Source organism: Vespa crabro, chromosome 6 (genome assembly GCF_910589235.1).
Source record: "Vespa crabro chromosome 6, iyVesCrab1.2, whole genome shotgun sequence".
Lineage (NCBI taxonomy): Eukaryota > Metazoa > Arthropoda > Insecta > Hymenoptera > Vespidae > Vespa > Vespa crabro.
This window is the reverse complement of record NC_060960.1, coordinates 1,706,346-1,731,986: the sequence shown is the minus strand read 5'-3', so window position 1 is coordinate 1,731,986 and position 25,641 is coordinate 1,706,346. Positions and strand designations below refer to the sequence as shown.

Below are 25,641 nucleotides of genomic sequence, written 5' to 3'. Positions count from 1 at the left end.
AAAAAGGGTAGACAGACTTAGACAAGGGTAGTACATTAACTATAAAAATCTGTAGGGAAAGATTTTACAAATTCCGTTCACGTCGCGCCATTCCACACGCGTTATTACCAATGTCATTTGTTAACATTTTTTAAACTCACTGTCCCTTTGACTTTTTCGATAATGTGACTGGAGTGTCTTCGCCATAGTTAGAAGAAGGGTGTCTATCTAGGTGCCTGTCGATATCGTTTCATAAACTTACTGGTATCCTTGGAGACTTAAAGGAAAGAAAAGAGAACTATAAAGGAGGTGAAAGAAAAAGAGAGAGAGGGAGAGAGAGAGAGAGAGAGAGAGAGAGAGAGAGAGAGAGAGAGAGAGAGAGAGAGAGAGAGAGAGAGAGTTCTGTGACACAACAACGTGTCGGTATACCACGAGCTTTTTTGTATAATGAAATTTCATTAATAAAGCTTTTTCTCCTTCACAAAGTATTTTTTTTAATACAAATACTAATATATAAAATAACTAGATCGCTCTCTTATTCAAACTTCAGTCTTCATTGTCTTTTTTAAGAAAATATAAATCTCTTATGAAAATAAAAGAACGATGTTCTGCCTCTTCGTTAGAACAGGTATTTAACTTTTATTATTTCATTAAAAGAAAAGTCGTTATATTACTCATAGATATTCGTTACGTTAACGTTATACTTCAATATTATCTCATTTTCCGTATCTCCTATTTCTCTCGTTTACTCTCTTCCTCCGTTGCAAATATATTTCCTTATATACAGCGTTGTACTAATTAGCATTGTATTTATGATTCTGGATCGATTTTTGCGTGCGTTACATTATCCGATTTATGAATTTCATATAGAAATCAAATTGATAAAATCTTTCTCGAGTATCAGAGATTAAAAACGATCCTTATTTATTTTTATTACTTTTACGAATTTAACTTTGTAATTTCGATTGCGAGAATTAAACGTCTGATGTAATTCATTTCAGTTTTATATAATTCCTCTTATTAACAATCACTTTTGTATTACGTTTGAAAACGCAGTTATATATAAGAAGCAATCGATTCTTCTTTCTTGTAAGCACACCCATATTTGAAACAGAAAAAAAAGAAGGAGAAGAAAAAAAAAGAAAGGTATGAATTTCAAAGAGATAATTTTTCTAGCTACCTAGAAATACTAATTAAATTCAATGTGTTATCCGATACATTCATACATTACTTTCATGAAATTATACAACTGAATTAAATTATACTGAGAGGAATTTGAAGAAGAAAAAAAATATTTACTTTCCTCTTCCATAGCTTCGAATTTTAATTTTGTTTTTTCTTGTTTTTTTTTTGTGTTATTTTGTTTTGTGCACATGGCCACCACCTCTGTTATTCCTATTCGATAGATCGAAGGACTATGCGTGTCGGATCAAATTCGCCAGAAAAATGCCTGTTACTATTTTGTTGGAAAAACCAATGACATCGAATGCACGCAGAATGCACGCTGAATATACGCTTCGAATTGGTTCGGCAAAAGAAACAAACGAAGAATTCATAACGGCCAATCAACGAGACAAATTGATAGTGAAAAGTCAAATAAATCGTTATGTCTGTGAACGTGTAAAACTTCTTTTTTTTCTAATGGCTTATCGATATCTGTGTATAGTTTAAATTTGTGATTCGCAATCGATTATCGTTGCTGTTTGAAAATTGAAAAAAAAAGAAAAAGAAAAAAAACAAATAAACAAATAAAAATATTCGATGCGAAAAGCGATATGTTATATAAAGATTAACAACGATTGAAAATTAGTTATAATTGGCACACATATATATATATATATATATATATATATATATTACATTATTATAGTACACTATTATAATAGACTATATATATCAGAACAATTTACGTTATATTTAATGTAATTAAATTGAATCGTTGAAGCTGCGTATAAACAATAAATCGAATCGTACGAATTAAGGATGATTATATAGGCAAGCTTCCGCTATTAGAACCATGATAATGGCGGAATATTCTTTGGAGATAATTGCATCGGTTTCAGGTAATTAGCAGCCGATGAATAATTATTGCGAACGATGTAGTAGTTAGAATAGGTTCGATGAGCGTTCTCATAGCGTTCGAAATAAATCGAAAGCAAATGTGTAAGTGCATTCGATCTTGAAGTATATTAATCGTAGTAATATTTTTTATACGATTTCTCGCGTATATAAATAATATTATTTTCTCTATTAATAATTAATCGAGTGAACAAAATATTCGTTCTCATTGGTAGAAATTACAAAGCGAAAAAATCAGTTCGACCAGATAAAAAAGAAAGAGAAAGAGGAAGAGAGAACGTTTTTCGAAGAATACTTATATCAAAGAGACAACAATGTTGAATTAAAAGTGATTCATTGTAACAAATTGAATTAAATGAAATTGCAACGTACGAACATAAAAAAAAATCTTGCATAAAAGTATTTCGAAGAAAAAAGAAAAAAAAAAAAGAAAAAAGAAATAAGTTCGTCGCTGAGTAGCATTATCAAGTAAACATTAAGAGTCTAGATATATCGTTATTAAACGAAAATCAATCGGACCCTTGTAATATATCCTTTATACATAAAGAAGAAGCACAGTCGTTAACAGAGTCGTAAAAGGTGAACTCTTGATTCGTATCTTATAATGTACATTTGAGACACACATTTAAAAGAGTAAAAAAAGTCGATTACTTCGGTAAAACATGATATATGGATCATGGTAAGTCTTAAACGTATCATCTTGGTCAAGGTGAAAAGTAATCGATGTTATATATAAATCAACAAACAGTCGTAAATAAACAAGGCTTTTAATATAGTAGACAGCGTTATGAACCGCCTTCTAGTTTAATGTAAATTTGTAACATCCCTTTGTAGGTTCAATTAATAGTTTTATTCCAGATATACTAAAGAATATATAGCGCTTAACTAAGGCAATGATTTATTAATTATTGCACCACCGGAATTAATTGGTGTGAGAATAATCGTTTGCTAAAGGTCTAAATCCTGGATTTCTAGAAAGAGGGAACGTAGAACGACGGGGAAATATTTGATATATATACATATATGCATATATGTATATATACATATCTATATGTATGTAGATATTATTGATCGATTCTTGGAATTTCGAAGATAGAATTTACTATTTTTCTTTTTCTCTCTTTTTTTTTATATGAATTTATTCTTAAAACATCATGTTCACAATTATGTCAACATGTTCGCAAATTACAATTGATAAAGAGCTTAATTAAGATCGTACCTTTCTCAAGCGCGTAGACGTTTTTGTAATATGATCACGACGTATTACATACTTATATCACGTATGCGCATATTACACGCTTATACTACATAAAGCTGTCACTGTTATTTTATCGTGATATAAGCTGTCACTTGGAAAATAATAGACAGCTCCATTGAGATTGAAAATGAGTAGCAAACGAGATTTACCGAGCATCGAATGAAGAACGTTATCGAGTCAGGTAAAATATCGATTCTACGAACGATTCCCTATGTTACATCGTCATATGCATGAGTCTGTAATAATTTATTATCACGTTGACTCTGTGACAGAGAGCAAAAGAGAGAGAGAGAGAGAGAGAGAGAGAGAGAGAGAGAGAGAGAGAAAGAGAGTAATTACATTAAATCAAGAAATCACAAAGTAGATGTCGAAAATGTGCGAACATTTTTTCTTATTTATTAACTCTCACTTCACTTGATGAATATTTGATATATATTTGTATAAACATTGACAACTACATTGATCTGCAGTTTTTCTGCAAATGGGGAAAAAAAAAGAAAACAAAAACAAAAAATAAAAAAGAAAAGAGAAAAGACAAAACCGAAAATTAAAAAAAAAAAGACATTGAAAAGAATGAACAATATTTCTTTAAGAGCACGAACGTAAAATGCGACTTTTCATTAATCCTCCCAAGTACGATTTCGTTAGTTGCGAGAAGATGGCAGCTCTTAATTAATTTGACTCAAGACAATATTTGAGTGGCTCTTCCTCTCGCGTTTACCATTAAAATATCTCCTATCATTTCCCGAGGGTCTTTTTCAAGCATTCCCCAAAGTCATAGTTGGTAGACCGTCTATCAAATTCACACGTAAATTTAATTACAAACCATCGTGGAATGTAGATACGTTTTTGTCATTGAGATCTTTCATCTTTTTCACTTGTCATACATTTTAAAATGATTTCCGTCGTAATACAGATACGAAAAACATTTTCAATTCGTTGTCGTTCTTGTTCTCTCTCTCTCCCTCCCTCCCTCCCTCCCTCCCTCCCCCCCCTCTCTCTCTCTTTCGAATTTCTTAAATTGATTTTCAATTCGTCCTGCATTGATAAGACGTAAATCCAATTAGGATCATTGATCTGCGAAATACCGTCGGCACATCGAGATATTTCAAAGACGCTTCGTAATCTTATTTTTCTTTCGTTTTTTTTTTCTTTTTAATCTCTCACGTATCTTATTTTATTATTTTCAAAGTTAACGTCATTTTGAATCCTGGATCCTGGATGTATAAGTTTACATTTTAAATAATGACTATAAACATTTGTTTAAATATTATGGCTAATACGTTTATATAATTAATTAATTGGATTTCGGCTTGTATAATCGAATAATACGAACTCGCATATGGCCGAAATTATGAAATATCGTTCTTAAGTCTCATATGAGAGATTACACCTAAAAGATCTTGAGAAGTTTTTTTTAATTAATTCTCATCAATAAGTTAATAATAAAACAATTAAGTCAGTCCTTGATAAATCATTCACGGTAAAGCCACAATTTAATCACGATCTCAGATATTTGTGGAGCAATTACTACAAAATAATCGAAGCGGCAAATATGCCATTTTCTGATCGATATTACATTATATGTATAAAGTTCTCTTTCTCTCTCTCTTTTTTGTCTCTCTCTCTCTCTCTCTCTCTTTTTATTTCGTTAAATAACAATAATATTATTATAAACGAAAAATCAATTTTTAATAATCGCATTTTTGTATATGTACTTGTATATGAACTTGTGTGAGCGAATGAGTGAGAAAGAAAGTTAAGAAAAGTAGTTCGGATCAATTCTTTCTTCGAAGTGAATTAAATTTCCAATTTTCGATTCTCTTTTATAGACTTTGAAGTTTCCATCGCCGAAGGGAAAAAATCTAACGGAGTTGATACGGATAAAAAACGAACTTTATTCGGAATACAAAAGAATCTAATCGCTAGTAGGTACTATCGCTTTCTAAATTCTAATTTAAATCCTCATTCCTAAATTAAATAAACGATATAATTTTGTGGCGATAGAAGGAAAAAAACAAAAAGAAAAAAAACAAAAAGAAGAAAAAAGAAAAAATTAACAATATGTAAATAAACCGAAGATGTAAAGTGTAGATACAGTTGTACGATTTTACAATTAATTTTACTTTTACAAGTTTCACGTCACGGAATGTTTTTGATTATAAAAAACTTTCTTTATCACTAGACACTACAATACAGTACAGTATCTCGGATTTCCATTTATTTTTCTTTTTTCAATGATTTTATTATTTTAACTGTGCCGTCACTTTTCTGTTCGGTTGTCCGTCATGCATTTCAACGATAACGGATAAACGAATAAACTTTTTTGATGTTTTTCATATTCGATTTTATAAAAAAAAATACTAGAAATATTTTTTGCCAGGAATGATATCGCAATAAAGTAAAAATGAATGTAAGATCTAAAATCGAGAGGATGATTACAAAGAAAATTTCGATAGTTGTCAAAAGGTATTTTAATACTATAGTATTCGGTATTTCGCTTCGAGATTCGTAAGAACTCGTTGAGATTCGCTTTTAATTCTTATATGTACAGATATGTAACGATACTGTAAAAGCCTATCAATTTAAAATCCATTATCTTGTAATTTAATATAATGTTCCAAGCTTCGTCTGGAAATATAATGGGACGATGTTCGACATTATTCGGTGTAAGAATAAATTACATAATGATCCTCTTTTATATGCGTACGCCATATATATGTACATGTGTGTATGTAGGAGATGATACAATATATCGAGGATGTATAAAGAGAAACTAAAAGAAAACACTTCCAAAAGATATTATCACAGCATTATAATTAATCAAAGTTAACGTTATAGTCATCACGTTATAATTATCGTGTTGACGTGGATATTTCATTTTACAAAATTAATTCAAATAAATTCGTAAACCCTCAGAATATTCAAATACCTTAGGAAACATCGAATAACTCTGAGAAGCATTCTTCTTCGGACATTCTCCCCAGAGTCGGTTTAAAAATTTCACTCGAATTCACGTAATACATAGTTATGCAGGAAAGGAATTCCTTATGGATTATAAGTTCCGTTACTGCGACTTGCTCTTAGTGATATTACATCATGATAATATAATCCAATATTAAATGAGTGTTAAAATGACTGATGCTTCCTTTAACTTAAAACTCCTCATTTGTCTATCTCCTTGTTAATCTGTGATCTTGTATAAAAAAAATCATCATTTTTTCAAAAAGATTGAATAAACCAATTTCAATGTACATAAATAGATATCTGTACAAATGCAAATTGATAAATCGTACTTGAAAGACTTTCAAAGATTTTGATTAACGTACAACTATAATCTTCAAAGAACATTTTCCATTTAAAATCGTCGCACAGTAGTCCGACCCTTTTTTCTTTTTCTTTGTTTTTCTCCCTTTCATTCGAGAAAGAACTGTGCGAGCAAAATGAAAGCAAGGATAAAATAGAGATAATAGAAAGAAAAAGATTCTGAAAGATAGACTTTCGTACTCACGAGTATTGTCGTAGCGTATGCCATTGAGTTCTTCGAAGCAAGGTAATATGGCAAGAGTTCCCGGTGACGTATATGGCCAACAGAGTAAAGAGTCCCAACTAACTTCACAACCCTCACGACCCTCCGTAGTTCCTCCTTCCTCAATTCCACCATTGATGACTTGATGCTGGTGTCGTTCTTCTAACCGAGCTTCTAGGTCTTGATGCTTTCGTGCGAAGCATTTGAATTCTTCCTCGGAGAAGGACTCCTTTAAGTCGTTAATGTAGTTCAAAACGTTTTGCACGTAATTACTATCTATAGGTTCGTCGCCGTTCGATGATAGCCAGCTAGCCATGTCTACTCTTTTTCTTTATCTCTCTCTCTCTCTCTCTCTCTCTCTCTCTCTCTCTCTCTCTCTTATTCCTTTAATTCTACAAACTACCAAGATCCAACCGATCGGATATGGTTGAAAGAAAAAGGAAGTTGACAAATTACGTGAGGAGAACCTTTTAACGAAAAATTGCGTGCATTCTTTTCTATTTCTCTTTTCTATTTTTAGTAAGTACTTCTCTCTCTCTCTCTCTCTCTTTCTCTCTATATATATATATTTTTTTCTCTTTGTCTCTCTTTTTCTCTAGTTTTCGATTATCCTTTAAATATAGTATCAAGTATGGATATAATTTTTACAAGTTCTTATGGCTTACGAGTTTACTCGAAGCAAAAAAGAAATGAGATATTCTCTTCTTGTTTTTGATTTTGAATTGGAACGGATCCCACAACATCAACGTTTGCTGGTATTAAAAGTCGTAGAAGTTGGTATGATGCGGCAAAAGAATTGTATACTCTTTCTCTGATATTCCTTATCTGGTTACAGCAAAAGTTCATAATGTCAACGATATGCCCTCCGGAAATCGGTCGTTCTTTTTATTTCCCGTTGTTGCAGTATTTACGTTGTACATACGTGGAACTTCGAGTTGATGTCCACGACAAACTGTTTTTAGAGTGCAAACGAAAGAAAAAAAAAGAAAAACAAGAAAGAAAAAAGAAAGTCCATTAAAAATTGATCCTCAATCAATTGTAAGATGAATGAAAAATAAATAATAATGTCAAATATTTGCGTTATTATACTGCAACTATATTTTCTTAGGTCGTTATCTCATGTAGTAAAGTTTTTGTAATAACGTTTTATTTTCGTGACGCGAATCTCGATGGCAATCACTTCTTCTTTCGTTTTCTCTTTTCTTAGATGAAACAGAGAGTTTCATTTTAGAGCCCATTAACAGTAAAAAAAAAAGAAAAAGAAAAAGAAAAAAAAAGAAAAGAGATTTCTCGTGAGATCGAGATATTTTAACCTTTGAAAACAAAGTTGTAATATAACACTATCGATGAGTATCTTACTTTTGATATGTAATCAAAGTTAAATGAGAAAATGTTTTTTTTTCTTTTATCGTTAGGAAATATTATCCTCTCGCTTTGAACGTCATAATTTGGATTACAGGATGCTCTCATAATACGTATGTACTATAGTTTATTGTCCCAATAAAGATCAGAATCGTCTACTCGATCAATGAATACGATTCTTGAATAGCATCTAGCGAAACTCTCGAAACGTCAAGCGAATTATCGATCCTCCACTCGAAAGGACGTGCATCTGTTAACCACCACGCGTGATCTGGTAGCACCTTCTCTTAACACAAGACAATTCGCTTCTAACTTTCCCTTATCACATATAATGCGTACTTTTCATAAATATCTAACATCGATATACTATTATTAAAGGGAAATATATATATATATATATATAAATAATATAATAATATAATAATAAATAAATATATATATATGTATAAAAATAATAAAATTAAAAAATCGTCATTAAAAAAACGCTAAGATTTCAGTCCCTTTCAAAACGATTTCAAATAATCAAGGTAGAATATTCGAACCTTAGCAAGCTAGATCACTACGATTAAACAGAGATGACAATTCCTTTACTCAATGAGATAAGATATTTCGAAATTCTCTAAATGTTATAAGATAATCTTCTTAATGAATCTTTTGGGTTCGATAATATCGTTTAAAGTGACTTTGAAAATTTTATGTTCAAAGACATACTTAGTCTCCATAGAATAATTTCATTTCTCCCTTTAAGATACGAGAGACGCCTTTCAAAGAGAAGGATGAAAACGAGGGAGAACGAGGAACTCTCGTCCATGATATAAAGTTAACAAAAGTACGCGTACTCGAATAGTCCTCGAAACTTCCGCTGATATTATTCTCCGAGTTCTCTGCACTCGTGATCGCGTTTATGAATTCATCCTTATTGTTAATGTTTTGGTACCACGCGACGCAACGTACGAACAGACGGCATATTACTTGAGAATGAAGACATTGTGAATATACCTATAGAATAGAAATAAATTATTTTCTAATCGTCATTGGAGGATAAACATTACGTTTTACGTGTTTATATCTAAAAGATTAAAAATTTGTGAACTTGAAAATTACTTGAGTGAAAATATGATTCTTAAAAATCACTTTATTATTTTAAAATGTCTTAAATATATTTTCTTACTTAAGTGAAATTTCATTTCGATTTTTTTTCTTTTTATTTTTTTTAATTAATTATTATCTACTTCCTTAATGGTTTCTCTTTTCTATCTCCTCCATTTGACGTACCTATCTGGCAAGGAGAGATCGACGATTAAACGCTTCATGAGAGCTTTCGCTAGATCTTTCGCGAGAGCTTTCGTAACTCGAGTTAATGGACCGCCCATTTAACATTTGTGAGCGTGTATACGTGTGTCCCCTTCGAAATTCTGCAAATGGAGTACGATCGATTTTTCCTATTTGTATCCTACATTGTCTTTCTAATTTTATTATATTTCATCCGAATTATCTCGATATCGGCTTTTTTTTTATATCGTTTTTTAGATCGTTTCATCTTGTTTATCAATAGAATAATGTCCCAAAATATCTTTTATCTAATAGCTTAACAAAAAAAAAAGAAAAGATAAAAGAAGAGAAAAATGAAAAGAAAAAGAGAAAAGAATTTCATCATTACGTAAATTAGTCAAAGGAGTATGCAACAAGTATCAGAGCTTGGAATTTTTTAATTTATCGACGTGGAAGATTCTTTTGAAAGAATATATCGAACTCGTTGAATTCTCCAACTTTACAATTACATATTTTCGAAAGAAAAAGAAAAGGGAAAGGAAAAAGAAGAAGAAAAACAAAAAGGGAAGAAAAACAATATTCTCTTAGTAAAAAAAACTAAAAGAAAACTAAAAAAAAAAAGCAAAAAAAAATGGAAAAGTGATATTACGCTGTGGTTTGTCGGTGTGAACTTAAAATAAGTGTTCTCACACTAAAATGATACTCGAATCCTTCGATGAGATAAGAAGAAGAGACGGTACACGTGGTCGTCCGAAGAATAATAAAAAAGGCGTCCGTAGAGTCTGCGGAATTTGCGGATAATATACGGAAATCGCGAAATTCGGAGAATGCACTACGCTCTTGATATGGATTTCCGTCTGCACCTGAAGCCGGTGAGGACGACTGTCTCTCTCGACGTCGCGCGTTCTCGTGAAACTCTCGAGGAAGAGAGAAACGAGGTACGAGGGGGAGAATGTCTGTTTCTCTATCTGTCTCTCTCTCTCTCTCTCTTTCTCTTTGTATATAGGTGTGCACGCGTATGTGTAAAGTAGAAAGAAGGGGGAGCATGCGCCGAGGTCCTTTGTCATTTTGCGCCTGCGCAAATGAAACGCGCCGAAAGGACTCTCTCGAGCGTAAAAAGGATAAAAAGGATTGAAAAAAAAAAAAAAAAAAAAAAAAAAAAAAAAAAAAAAAAAAAAAAAGACTGAAAAAAAGAAAAAATAAAGACAAAAAAGGGTGAAACAGAAAAACGGAAAAGGAGAAAAAGAAATAAAATGGATTTTACTTTGTACTGTTCCTCATATTGCACTCGCGAAATAATTAAAAAAAGAAGACAAGTGTATGCAATTTTATTTGGATAAAACGATACAATTCGACTCGCGCTTTCTATAGACAAACAAAGCTATTGATATTTCGTTAAATTTATTTGATTGTTTTTTAAATCTACAGATTTCTATCAAAAGTGTGATAAATTTTGTCGTGCCGATCAACGCGAGTAATTCACGATGACAAAGTTTTCTCGATGGAAAATGCCTTGTCGGCCGAGATGTGTCATCTAAAGTTGGATGAGTAAACTTGTTATCAAGTTCGATAGATCTAAGTTTAACGGGAGCTTTTCTTCTCGAAAGATACTCTCTTCGTTTCTTTGGTTTTCTTTCTTTCTTTCTTTTACTCTCACCTCACCTTTCCTTTTATTTCCCCCACTTACCGCCGAACGTTCTCTTAGATTTTCTATCAAGTTATTTATAATATTATTTATAATTTTCATTGGGAATGAAAATTCTAGTCATTGCATTTCCATTTAGGTATATGGACGATAAATTCGTAAATGCAACGAAGCATAATAAAATAACGGAACCGGATCGTAAAGATTCGCGCATGGATACGGGGAAGACAGAGAGAGAGAGAGAGAGAGAGAGAGAGAGAGAGAGAGAGAGAGAGAGAGAGAGAGAGAGAGAGAGAGAGAGAAAGACAGAGAGAGAGAAAGACAGACAGAGAGAGAAAAAGAGAGGTTGAGCGAATAAATTCTAAATGAGAATTCGTGGGGGATGCTGTAGAGTGCATGTGCGTATGCAAGCACAGACTAACGTTGTTAAAGGGAGTACAAGCTCAGAAAATAATGATTCTTCCACATGCCCATGTGCAAATTTAGGTAAATTTATATTATTATGTCTCGTATGCGAAATTACATACTCACCGAATTTGAAATGAAAACATTGAATAATTGTTTTTATATGTTCGACTGAGCGTCGAGATCGATTAATAATAAAAATGTTTATTTCCACATGAAAAAAAAACAAATAATAAAAAAAAAATTGTTTTAAAGCTCAAGAGTCTTATCGAGTTACCGTCATGGAATATCCATCGTGTCCATCTCTGTAAAGGAAATGTAATATTTCCGTGATATTAGTACAGATTGAACAGAGCTGCTTTGACAACTTGAAAAGGATTATATACAATCGTTTGACGTATTTATCCTATAAAAATTTATCCATAGAAAATATTCCTTTGCACGTTTTCGATAAAGTTAACGATAAATCATTATTTAGAAAAAAATAAAAAAAATGCTCAATCTACGAAAAAGTAGTAGTTCGAAATGTCGTTTTAGTTAAAAGAATTTTGCTTATCTGGTAGCGAAAAAAAACATATATAGTGCGTATGTAAGGGATAAATATGTATGTACCTATTGCATGTAGAGTCGTAAAAGTAACGCTATCTTCTATCAATTGCTATAAATTTCAAATTGATCGCCAACAATTTTACGATTCTCTCTTGGCCGTTTAGTATCTCTCAAAGTTGACGTCCTGTCTACGAAAAGGAACTAGATTATAGGTAGTACGTATAACGTTAGATACAATAAAAATATTCTACATATATTCCCCTGATTATATAACTCGTTTATGATTTTAATAATATTTAAAGACTGATATCGGGTAAATAATATAAAAACTTTTCTCTTAACTTAATAATTTATACGCTTAAAGAAGAATCAAGTTATATAAAGTCTCTCAGTTTAGCATTCTGTCATGGTATACATGAAATATTCATTTAGTTGTAATGGTAAGGAAGCAACTGTCGAAAGTGGCACAGAATTGGTAAAGGTGTGAGACATTATTTTAAATTTAAATCGACAGAAACTGACAGTCTCCTATAATGAAACGAAGAATCCTTTACCGCGATACTATAAAGTATTAACTGTCAATATGAATCGCATCTTATTCTTAATAATCTATATGAAGATTGGATTATACAAATTTACAAATAAATAACATAGATCCGATAGGATATATTAGATTATTTATTATTGCACAAAAGTAATAACACGAATTTGAAATATTCGAAATTATCTAATAATATATTTTGATAAATCGTTTGACACGATAAAGAAAATAGAAAAAATAATAATAATTGTTTTAAAATATCAAGGCAAACTGAAATATTTTTATCGACTTTCAAGCTACGTATAATGATTCGCAATAAAAAATACGCTTTTTAAAATTATTACACATACTTTTTTATATTCTCCCATGATCTTTTCCTTTGCATAAAAAGACAGAAGAATAAGAGAACAATTTTTTATAGCTACACGTCTGTATAATATTACGACGGTCGCATAAATAACTTAATCGTTAAAATTTTAATATTCGTAAATCGATGTCAACGTTGTAAATTCATCATCGGTCAATCTCAACATATAATTTAACCTTTATACGGCATAGACACTATGTTATATATGAGTGCTTAGAAATTTCTACGAAACAGTCGAAATCAATTCGATTGAAGTTCGATACCGCAACGTAAATCACAGAAGATATTTGAATTTCTCATATATATATATATATATATATATATATATATATATCCGATTCAAATGGGATTGTACTCAAACTTAGAGTGATTCATTATGTGTGCACGCTATATATATAGTTATATTCTCTTTAACGTTTGATACACCGTTTTGCGATAGAACAGAAGGGCTTGTATGAATGAGTAGCAATATACTGTCATATGTCAACACGTTCATAACGTGCCCTTACCATTTACTAATGTCCGAGATCTGTATATCGCGATGCATCTATGTATACACGATTGAGTGTTTAATGGAAAACATTTACAAGATATTAACGTGTAGAATGTTGTCCAAGCATATCTTGTAATCATCTTGATTTCAACTATCTACTCGTGAACTAAAACTATCTATTGAATGATTAAAAAGGAGAATGATTTCATCAAAGCGATTATCTTAGTTTCTTTTCCGTTCTTTTACTTTTTCTTTTTTTCTTTTTTATCACGACGAAAGTTCAACCCTACCAGCCAGGAAGATTAAAGCAATGGTGGTGCGCTGTTAAATACGGTATTTTTTACTTGTTCCGAAAACAAATGTTTTAGATGTTAGAGCGAAAAAGTGAGAAGTCGTTTATCAGAATACAAATTTTTTCCTTTTAGAAAGTCATTTCTTTCCTTAGATAATACGTCAAAGGTATTCAATTATGCAAACATTCATAGACATGAAATACGTTTGATCGGTAACGATTATTATGTTCGAATGATTTATACCTTTATCTTGAAATTTTACGAATTCTTTGAATAAAATAATGAAAAACTTCTCCTACCTTCCATCCCTCTTCTCCTATATTTATTTTTATTTATAAATATCCATATGCTCCCCTCTCCCAGTATTATAGTTCCTTTTGAAATATTTTCCGCGTCAGTTTTTGAAATTTTTTCCTCTCAAAGATCGTTCATAGCTATATTCGTATACATGAAATGTATACACGGCATATACACGCAATCCTGAGGATGAGTCTTTGTCAACGCCAAAAGGGAGAAAAAAAATAAGAGGAGGAGGAAGAGTACAACGAATATATTCTTTTCTAAAAGAGATAAGTAACAATTCACAAAGGATAATAACGTTTCTCTCTTTTTTTCTCTCTTTTTTTTCTCTTTCTCGTAAAACAACCCTCGAGCTTTTTTCAAGTTAGAAAAAATTTTCTACGTACGATACACGCTCATAAAAAGATTGAGGTTGTGATTGGGATAGCGGTAGAATTATTAGATTGACGATAAATTGACTAACTCTCTTTACGCATGCGCGAGATAACGAATAAATATATTTGAATAAAGACATTTCTATTATATATAAAATCTAAAGAAATTAATCAAATAAAAAGGTTTACGATTTACTTTTGATAATTTTGATATTGATATTTACAGTCCTATTATCGTATGACATATAACATATTGGTCACTATAAAACCACGTTCGTATTTAATAGTTTTACGAAGAAAGTTTTGTAAAGTTTAGTATGGCGAACATTTGAAATTGCATCTTGAAATATAAACTCTCCCTTGATTTTTTACCGTCTAAGTTTATTCCGGTAAATCCAATTTAAACTATCGCGAAATGGAATTCCTCTTGTTAAATACATTCTTACATTTTTCGTTTTCGTAAAAGATAAGTATCATATATTCGATGACTTCCAAAAAATATAAACTTTTTTCTTTTTATTTTTCCGTTTCTATTTCTTTTCCTTTTTCTTTTTCCGTTTCTATTTCTTGATCTTTTTCTTCTTCCGTTTCTTTTTCTTTTCTTGAAAATCTAATGTTACATAACAACTTCATTTCTTGTACTTTAAAATATGAGTTTAATTTAAAATAAAAAGGAAGAAGAAAAAAGATATGGAAAGAAAAATGTAGAGAAAGAGAAGGGCTGCTATTTATGGGGTCAGTATTTTTAAACATTTGATCAGTATTCTAAATAAATGATCAGTATATATGTATAATGAAATATCAGTATATAATGTAAATGATGTAATTCTGATACTTAATTATTTTACTTAATTATTTGATCAAGATATTCATGTGCGCGCGCATTGATAGATATTCATGTGTATGTGTGTATTGACCGTTTATTTTACAAAATACTTAATTAATTTTTATTAATTTCTATTAATTAATAAAAACATTGACTAAACAAACAGAACTGAAAAAGAAAACAATGACATTTTGTTTTTTTCATAGATGACATGTTCTTATGATATTTTTCAAATGTGATTATAACTTCATATTTAAAAATCTATTGTTTAATATTGAATTAAAATATTTCAATAATGATTTCCATTATGATACTTAAAGTAGGTCTTTGATCATAAAGAAAAGAGGGTAAAAAACATAGATAGCAAAAGTGGAAATTAAATCAGTAATACAAGACGCACGTGCTATGAAACCATTTTCTTTGATCGTGTTTGCTGAAAGAAGATGAAGTCGAGAAAAAGGAAAGTAAATAGTAAGATTTCGTTTTATATTACCTTCGACACGCAATGCCATTTTATTTATTTTTAGAGAATGACCGTGACCGTTCGAAATTCCAAAAAAAGAAGAAAAAAGAAAAAACAGATAGATTCAGTCTTCTCCATAGAAGAAATCAATTTAGATAAAACGCATTCGTACAGAATTTGATTTCTTTTTATAATAGGCAGAACGATTTTCCTTACGAATGTCGTACTTGCACGGAACTTTGTCATGACCTTTTTACAGTCTTAATGGGACGCAATAACGCGAAACGTTCTATATATCTAAAGGTAAAGTACACAATTGGGATTAGACAAAAATATGAGATGAAAATAAACTTGGGTACTTTCTTGTAAAATAAAAAATTTTTTAACGCGCAAAATTATGCATTCAAACGAATATTAATTAATAAAATTCATCGTTTTTTAACCGTTGAAAAAAAAATATATATTCTTTAACTGTGCTATCGAATATAAAATATTTTTTATTCACTTTCGAATAAATTCGAATATAACGAACATACAATATAATCAAACATGAACTTAACAGCAGTGCCGACAATAAAAATCTTTGTAACTCCTTTCGTAACTCTATCAGACTAAATATAACGAGAGAGAAAAAATCACCTTCGTGAGAGAAAAAAGCGTTTCAGAAATCGAACTGTAAACGTTCCTCTCATTAGTTTTGTTATTTTTTGTTCATCTTTTTGTTTCGACTCTTTAATAAAATAATACACGTTCTTACAGTTCCTTAAGATATATAAGTTCAAAAGATTTCGCGTGTATTCTATATTATTTAAAATACTCTTTTTTTATTTGTATTCAGAAAAAAATTAAATATTTACTATGTACTATGAACAAAGATTGTATTTATTATTACATTTGAAATCTCATTTGTAAAATTATATTTCTCTCCGGATGACAAATAATTCAAAAAAGAGGATTGCATCAAAGAGGAAAATTCTTGCGTTTCAAATTTCTACTCATCATATTATGATGTGTTTGTATTCCTGATTAGTACACTTTAATTACAACGTACACAATATTAAAAAATAATATATTCGTGAGTAATAAAATGAGATAAAATGAGAACGAACGTTTGTTTACTCATTTATCACGAATATTTATTATTGAAATATTTAAAAGAAAAATTTGAAGAATAATTTCCTAATTTATCATCAAAGAAATCTATAGATTTATACGATACCGACAGATTCGTAATATTCTAACTTACCGACGTCATTGATCAATTAATAAACTTTACCATCGATGATTTAATGTCCTATAATATACATAGAATAAAATGAACTAATGGTGCCATCTACAAGTAAATTGTTTTATCTACGCTACTTCGAGTACCTAATTAATGTTTTTCTACGCAACAATATAAATAAATAATGCAAAGAAGATTAGAAATTACAGTATAAAACAATATGAAATTATTTGTCTCTTTTTCTTTCTCTCTTTCTCTTTTTTCTCTCTCTTATCGACATCTTTAAAATCTATAAGATAATTAAAGGATATCGATCGAATTTTGTAAAGTGAATATCAGATTATTCCTACGAATACTTAAACTTTTCTTATAATAATTTGACGAAAGTTGAGTTAAAAATGTTCGTAAGAAATACTTAAACTCCACACTCACCTATACATTTGCTCTATCATAGACGATGGAATATTTTCTAATAATAAACCAAGGCCCATTCATAAAATCAAAGTCATAAAATATGCACCTAGTCGGAAAATGTAATCGGTAGATGAATCGTTTCCAAATGTTCTCCCGTACCGAATTTTCCTTTCATAACTTGTCTGTTTATTAGTGCAAGATCTCGATCATAAAATATAAATTTACTGTATGTTCCATGTTATGACCTCTACTCGAATATAGAAAATTTCTAAAAAGGGGGAACACACACGAAATATAATGAATTATAACAGTATGAGTTAACAAAATACGACATAGATAATACAATATTAACAAATGACATATTGTACTATCTGTTAATAAAATCGATTGATTCTCGATCGTTTAGCGATGAATTACTACGATTTAAGAAATATAAGTTTCTCATATCCATAAAATTGTTACTATAATTATATATATATAACACACACACATCCATTGGATAACAATCGATGATATTTACTAACCGTGTAAATAACATATGTATTTAATATAAAAATTCGAATGGAACTTATTATAATACCTCCTTCTTCCTGAATCTTCGAAAAATGTTATCATTCATATCGCGTTGATGTTTTCGATCCACAATTTTCACTTCTTTCACCAAATATTTCACAACACGACGTTTTCAATATTTATTTTTAATAATATAAAATATCGATGAACAATTGCATATATATATTTTTTTTTTTTACACTCGCATATAGCAATAATTCTCTTACGTCGCGAACCAGATTTCGAACTGAGGACCTGTAGCATCCTGTAAAATTTCAAACAGAAAATTGCTAATGCTGATTGGTCAATCGCTCAAGCTCATTGCAGATCCAATCAACCAATCAGCGACCCTGTCTCTTACCTTATATAACTTGAGATCATTACATAAAACAATGTGTATTATTCAATTACGAATTTATTACGTACAAAAAAGAAGTCTTCTTGTTAAAGGTCTACAACGATTGGACAAGTCGTCAAACTCGTTTAATCGTCCAATCATCGACATGCGTCGATGATATATAAAAGCTTAACAAAAAAAAAAAAAAAAGAAAAAGGAATTTATATAAAGAAATCAATTATTAAAAATATTTCTCTACTTTTTATATCACATATTTAATTAATAAAATTATGTATGTTTTAAATTCATATACGCACAAAAATGATATGTATTAATGTGAATACATTTTTTAATAACAATTCTTATTCACTCATACATATATCAATATGATAGCTCAATATGAATCTTTGAACTGTTTTGACTAACGATAAAGGATTGTAGATAGCACGATTCAAACTAAAATGCTTATAACATTTTGTATTCATTTATGAGAATCTTGCAAGATATTCTTACTTATCTTGAATAAATATTAACATTATCAACAAGATCTTAGTCTCTTATATTTACCATTACCGATATGTTACATTGAAGAAAGATATAACGGAATTCAAGTAGAAGATAATTGAAAATTGCTTTAATCGACTGAATCAAGTGGATCATTTATTTTTTGTAAGATTAAATTTCTACCTCATAAAACATTAAATGCAGAATATTTTAATTATGGATAAAAATACAATCTAAAAAATATATGGTTTAATTGGAAGTAATATTTTATTGTAATATTAGTATGATACATTATTAATTTTTTAAATAAATCAATTATAGGTTAATAAAGATTAATAATTGTATAATTCAATAATATATTATTCAGATAATATTCTTGGACGGTCTACTAATGAAGTAATATTAAATGCTCAACGTTTAACACGGAGAGTACCGAACATGTAATTTCCCGCCATCGTAAATACTAACGTAATTGCATGTAACTTATTAATGTAGTAATACAATCTTAATAATAATTGCTTCTATAAATGATATTATTTAGAGATATTCGTTATCATTCTCATTATTAGTAAAAAAAAAGTCTTGATTATCTATAAAAAAGTATCTTACATATTTGTAAATACATACAAATAAAAACGCTCATATATATTTTTAATAATTTGGCATCTACAATCAATATTCCATACTTTACTCTTAGAAAATATAATATTCAATATATTAAAAATTAATTTTATGTTGTTTAATATTTTAATATTTTTAATAAGAACAAATTATAAGTACCATATTAAGATTGCTACATTAAATGATGAAAATCATTAATAATGTATTACTAATGTTTAAACCTTCATATTATATTAACATATTTCATCATGTTAGCTAAATGATCATATGATAAAAATACTTATACTAAACTAATGGAATACAATATATATATATATATATATATGTGTGTGTGTGTGTATATATATATATATATACATATATATAATATATATTTATATAAAAATGTTCTAAAACTGAAAGTATTATTTTTAAATTAGATTATAATTAATAATTATACTAATTCTAAAGATAAATAATCTAAGCATTAATAAGTAATTATATATTAACTCCTATCTAGTTTATTTGTCAAAAGCAGCACCTTTTATATCAATAAAGATAAAAGGGGAAACTTTAGTGCCAAAATAAGTACATAGAGTTAATAATATACTATATAGTTGGTAACTAATATTAATTATATATTCTCATTATGGTTAGTTTGACATTAACATTATTAGTAGTTATGTTTTTAGCATTAATACTTAATAGCACTAACTTTTTATTAATCTAGGGACTAATATAAAAATATAAATAGTATCTGCAACATGAGTGTATAGTTGATTGCATATCCTTTTTTCAAGAGTTACTATTTTTATAACAATTGACTTAAAATAATCTTTTCTCTTTTAAACAATATTTGAACACAGTCGATATCCCTTATAAGCATTTTTGCTTAAACTCACTCTATATTGTAAACAATTTGATAAAATCTTACTGTTTTTTCAAATTGTCGAATTTTGTTGAATCATCCCTGAGCATATAATTGCTGCTCTTTTTTAGTTTTTCTTTATCAATATCTTTTCTGTATATTTAACTTTACCTTACGCATTTGAAATGATTAATTATGTCCCAAATGTATCATCTTGGGATTCACTTTCAGTTTCATCATTATATATATGAACCGAATCTGAAACACTTCCACCTAAAACATATGATATAATCCATCGATAAGAATCAATAATTTTAATTTTAATCAACCTAGAAAGAGTAAATACAAAAATATTATAATTTTATAGATTGTTAAACAATAATACCATCTTAAAAATACATGTTATATTTTTTCAAATATATTTGGAAATTAAGAAACTAATGTTAGATATACTGTTTTAAATAATTTAATAACTTCAACGAGAACAAGCTGTTTACCTATAGATCTGGTTTCTTTCTTTTTATTTGGTCTTTAATTTTACTATTTTGCAATACTAATTGCATGCATAAACAAAATGCAATATAATTAAAGCATTACTTTTTAAACTATACACATATGTACATTTCGTAAAAGTAATGTTTGTGAAACAAAAAATAATGCATTTAAATAAACTATCTAAATACACACAATCAAACTTATTCAATGACTCACACAACAGAATAACATATACACACACGCAGATGCAATATTATATTTCAGTATATATATATTACTAAAATATATATATGTTTGAGTAAACGAAACAAAATTTTATATAGCATGATCACCAACACATTAGTAATAAATTATTTATCACTTTGATCATAATTTGCATGACATAAGTAATATAGTGTAATTTAAATAACTTATAATAAATGAAAAGCATCATGAAATGTTAGTTCCCATCAAAGCTTCCCATGCTGTATCATTCCAAATCGAGTATTAAAGTAATGTACAAGATTTAAATGAAATATATGCATAATATTCAAAACAAAATATAAATAAAAAATTAATTATATTAATATGATTAATAAATACAATAAAAATAAAAATAAAAATAAAAAATAAAAAATAAAATAAACTGAACTGATAATCAATTTAATCAAATAGATAGTGTAGCATTCAAACATTTTTCTTATTTAACTTTTACTAACAACATTAAAGCTGCATCTTTTGTATTAGCATTACAAATTTTAAACTATTTTAAATTTTCTTTTTTCATATAAAAAACAAATTGTATAAGTAAAATCTTTATGGTACTATGCTAGATAATTATTTATTTATTTCTTAATCGAAGTATAGAAAAAGATATATTAATAAGAGGAATTTCTTTTTGCATAAGGAAATTGGCAAGTTTTAATTGTACTTATCGCTTTATAATATGATAGTTTCATATGGAGAATGCACTGCTCAATTATTTATAGATAAGTATTATCTATCCACGTAAAGTTTTTTAAAAAAAAATATTTTATACTTATCTTAATATATAAATATTTAAAATATTGTATTAATTATTGTATTATGTTATAAATATATGTTACGTAATTATTTTTCATAACAAAATTATAAAAAACGCTATATATCCATGACATGTAAAAATTATTTACATCTTATCAAATAGTTATAATATCATAAAAATAATATAAAAAAATTTCTTCTTCGAAAGTTATTACTAAATTGATCTTATTTATGAAAGACAATATGCACAAAAATTAAATTGATTATCATGTTCAATAAAATAAAGAAAAAATTGTGAAAATAAATTATGTACCAGATATATAGCTATTATCAGATGTGGCCCATTATCAGATGATGATCTATAAACGTGTCGATGCAGGTTGCCCATTATTCTTAGTATCTAGATATTTGTCTGCAAGAAAGATGTTTGCATGTTACACAAAATAATGTCATGCACATTCCACTTTTTAACAATGCAGGATAAATGTAATATATCTGCTAAAAACAATAAAGCAATATATAAGCACCATCATCTGCTGTATCTGTAATTTGTTACATGTATTATTAGACTACTATATTTGTAATTGTTTGTACATGTTTATGTTTGTTTCTATATTTAAGTTAATATAAATTCGTGTTATGACTCTAATAAATGATTAAGAAATGTTTAACTTATACAATTATAAATGAATTTGTTATAATGAAAAAACATTGTAATAATAATTAAAAAGAAATATGTTATTTATATGAAAATAAATGATGATGACTGCTTATTCAAATATTAGTAATATTAGTAATATTAATAATATTAATAAGCTATAAGTAACAAACCGATGTTAGCATAAAACAATATGATATTGCCATCATTTTCATTTATAATATTACAATATATAAACTGCTACTTTTCTAATACATTAATAGGTGCCATCATGCCTGAAGTACTGGTAGCTAAAAAGAATAAATTAATCTAAGTCATGCACATACAGTAGCTCAAATTATATTGACTTATTTAAAATAAAACAATATAAACACTATAATTTGCATGCAACATACTATAATGCTTAGAAAATTATAATTAATCATAAATAGAGATCAAATAACTATAATATATAAAAGATTATAAATGCATAAAGAACATACATCCTTAAGAAAATATTTTGTTCATTCTGTTATTATAATTCAAATAAGAGTTCATAACTCTCCAATAATGAAATTAAATTGAATATGTAATAAACTTTATACCAAAGAAAATAGAGAAAGATATACATATATAGATAGATATAGTAAAATAATACAAAATTTAAGAAATATTTTTACTTACCTGTAATAGCAAGTTCAACTAATGCTTTGTCTTTCTCTATGTATAGCGCTGAGAAAAAGAAGAACAAAGCTCCAAGGATTTGTATAAAAACAGTAACGAATAGTGCATATTGTAAACTACGGAATTCTACAATATCACTGTAAACACTAATAGTAGAACCACCTAAACTCAAACTTGGTAAAACTACAAATTTGAGTGCTTCTGATAACTGAAAAGAAGTTTAAATTAATAAATTTTTAATAAATAAATAAATATAACAGAAAAACATGTCTTTACTTACTAGACCTATAAGATAAGGACTTCCAGCATCTCCAAAGGCATGAGCAAGTGATATTTGGAAAGCTTCTGCTGAAGATCTTCTAGTTGGTATTACTACATACTGAAAAATTTTATTATATAATCTTTTTAATAAACTGCAATACATGTTAAATAATTTAAAGTTTAAATATAATTTGCAACATAATACTCACAAGTAATATGTCTCCTACAATAGCCCAATTTAAATTTAAAGCTACTTGTCCAAGAAATATTAATATATAACAAACAGTAGTATTTGTATCAGCGGTAATTATGGCAAAAAATACTAATGGAGCACTTATTAATAAACCTGCACCACATATCAATGGATCAGTAGATGACCAATACACTCTAAATTTTTGTGCTAAGAAAGACCCTAAAGGTACTCCTATTAAGCCAGATATCATTGCTATCAATCCAAATTTATAATCCACACTGAAAATATATACATATAATAAATCAGAAAATGTATTAATAATTTAAAGATACACCTTTTCTATCTTACTCAAGTGTATTCACATCAGCTCCAATTAATTTAAATCCTAATTGTAAATATGTCGGAGCCCACCAAGATAATGCACCAGCAACAAATGATACACATGTAAACCCAGCTGTAGAAAGTGTAAAACTTCGACTAAAAAAGGTATTATAGATAAACAATCATCTTACTTAATTAATTTGATAAAGAATAAAAATGTTCTGAATTTCCATCATTAACTTACTTTTTTATTAAAGCTCTGATATCTTGTAACCATCCGGTATTAGTAATATGTATACCACCTTCTCTTTCACCTCTAATAGGTTCTCTTACTCCACAGATCAGTAGAATAATTGCTATTACACCTAGAGCAGGTGTGACACGCAAACCCCACTTCCATGAACCTGTTGCTTTTGACATTTCTCCTCCAATTATATAGCCCATTCCGCTAAAAAAGAAGACAAAAATGTATTAATTTTATTTTGCTTTGATATATAACTACATAAGAATATGTCAAGAAGTACCTTCCAACTGGTATTGCAAAATAGAACAATGCTAGCATTTTGGAACGAACGTTTCTAATAAATAAATCACTAATTAATGTTGGTGCAATTGTTGAATAACTAGCTTCTCCTATGCCAACCATTGCTCTAAATATTAAAAACCATTCATACGACTGAAAAAATGTTATAAATAATTTGTAAAATTATTATATTCTTATCTACAAAAAGAATAGTATTAAATTTTTATATAGATATAGAAAGATCTTTATTTTTTTATATTTATATACTATTTAAGCCATAGTATAAATGTATAAATTATTAAATATGTATAAATATTTTACCGTCATGAAAGATCCAATAAATGTTGTTAAACTCCATAGGAAGATACCTATACTCATAAGGATTTTACGATTATGCCGATCACCAAGGTATCCAAACAAAGGTGCAAATAACATATAACTTACAATAAATGCTGTCTGTAATAAACCAGACTTATCGTAACCAATTTTAAAATCATTTTTGATTTCTGGTAACATACCTATAAATATACAAAAGTTTATATGTTTATAAGAGTTAATCATATAAACACAAAAACATATTACAGATCATAAATGTATATAAATAAGATAAGATAATGTGTAAACATAAAAATACACATATAGAATATTTATAATTACCAGCAACAGTAAAACGATCCATATAATTTATTAAATTTATAAAGAACAATATTATTACGGTGACCCATTCATTGCGTCTAATTTGTCTAAAATCTGATGGCATTTTTAATTTTGTTTCTGTACGATTTTGATTTTTTATTACTATCAAATCTTATTATGATGCATTTGGTATATCTACTTCAATGATTTGCTGCATTCACAGTTAACGTCCAATTTTCATGTATAATTTTCCACAAATTGATATGTTAAAATTAGCTTTTATAATCGTATTTTAGCTAATAAAATAACCTTTTATTAGTCTTCTAAATAATTTCAATTTTTAAGTTTAAGCAACAATAACATAAAGTTACTGTCAAATTTATCCGATAATGTCAATATTCTTATAATAAATTTCAAAATAAAATTTCGTCACTTATTAGAATGTACTTCACTATATATGTATATATGCGAGTATGTATACACTACTACCAAACATATTAAAACATCACGTCTACGTGTAACCAAAGTAAAATTATATAACTACCATTTTGTACAACGAAATCCCTTCAAAGTATATATATAGATTTACATGCATATATACGTATTTATTATATATCCGTAAAATATTTTAATATAATAAATTAAAAATTATTA

General features: G+C 28.4%; 2 protein-coding genes across 8 annotated transcripts in view; both read right to left on the bottom strand.

The window, feature by feature from the left end:
• Positions 1-18,425, bottom strand: part of LOC124425072 (diuretic hormone receptor-like) — a 28,126-nt gene extending 9,701 nt beyond the window's left edge. For 2 of the 4 annotated variants that reach the window (XR_006942419.1, XM_046964879.1), the window contains exons 1-2: positions 10,170-10,549; positions 6,828-7,797 (exon numbers count right to left, since the gene is read on the bottom strand). Coding sequence is in view for 3 of the 4 variants with exons in the window: in XM_046964879.1 (XP_046820835.1) it covers positions 6,828-7,161 (334 nt within the window). In the remaining variant the exon portion in view is untranslated. Of the gene's footprint in view, positions 1-6,827; positions 7,798-10,169; positions 10,550-17,954; positions 18,192-18,287 lie in introns of those variants that run through there. The other 2 variants (XM_046964880.1, XM_046964881.1) reach the window with 2 other exon arrangements.
• A 1,445-nt stretch (positions 18,426-19,870) lies between these two features.
• LOC124425073 (protein spinster) lies at positions 19,871-25,523 on the bottom strand. Of its 4 annotated transcripts, none has more exons than XM_046964884.1 (10): positions 25,009-25,523; positions 24,673-24,869; positions 24,353-24,504; positions 24,073-24,276; positions 23,856-23,984; positions 23,524-23,785; positions 23,334-23,432; positions 23,054-23,261; positions 22,046-22,144; positions 19,871-20,508 (listed from the first exon to the last, which is right to left on the bottom strand). In XM_046964884.1, exons 1-9 carry the CDS (start codon positions 25,109-25,111, stop codon positions 22,092-22,094), a joined length of 1,407 nt encoding a protein of 468 aa, XP_046820840.1. In that variant the 5' UTR covers positions 25,112-25,523; the 3' UTR covers positions 19,871-20,508; positions 22,046-22,091. The 4 variants fall into 4 exon arrangements, with proteins under 4 accessions (XP_046820840.1, XP_046820842.1, XP_046820838.1 ...); XM_046964886.1 differs by lacking the exon at positions 22,046-22,144 and having other exon boundaries at positions 24,673-24,719; positions 24,796-24,869; positions 25,009-25,061; XM_046964882.1 differs by lacking the exon at positions 22,046-22,144 and having other exon boundaries at positions 25,009-25,522.
• Positions 25,524-25,641: the final 118 nt, after the last annotated feature.

Excerpts from the sequence above, each read along its gene's own strand:
- LOC124425073 (XM_046964882.1), bottom strand. The coding sequence starts at position 25,111 with ATGCCATCAGATTTTAGACAAATTAGACGCAATGAATGGGTCACCGTA. Across the intron at positions 24,870-25,008 it reads GGATCGTTTTACTGTTGCTG|GTATGTTACCAGAAATCAAA; the intron begins GTAATTATAAAT and ends GTATATTTATAG. Across the intron at positions 23,262-23,333 it reads GTCCTTATCTTATAGGTCTA|TTATCAGAAGCACTCAAATT; the intron begins GTAAGTAAAGAC and ends ACTTCTTTTCAG.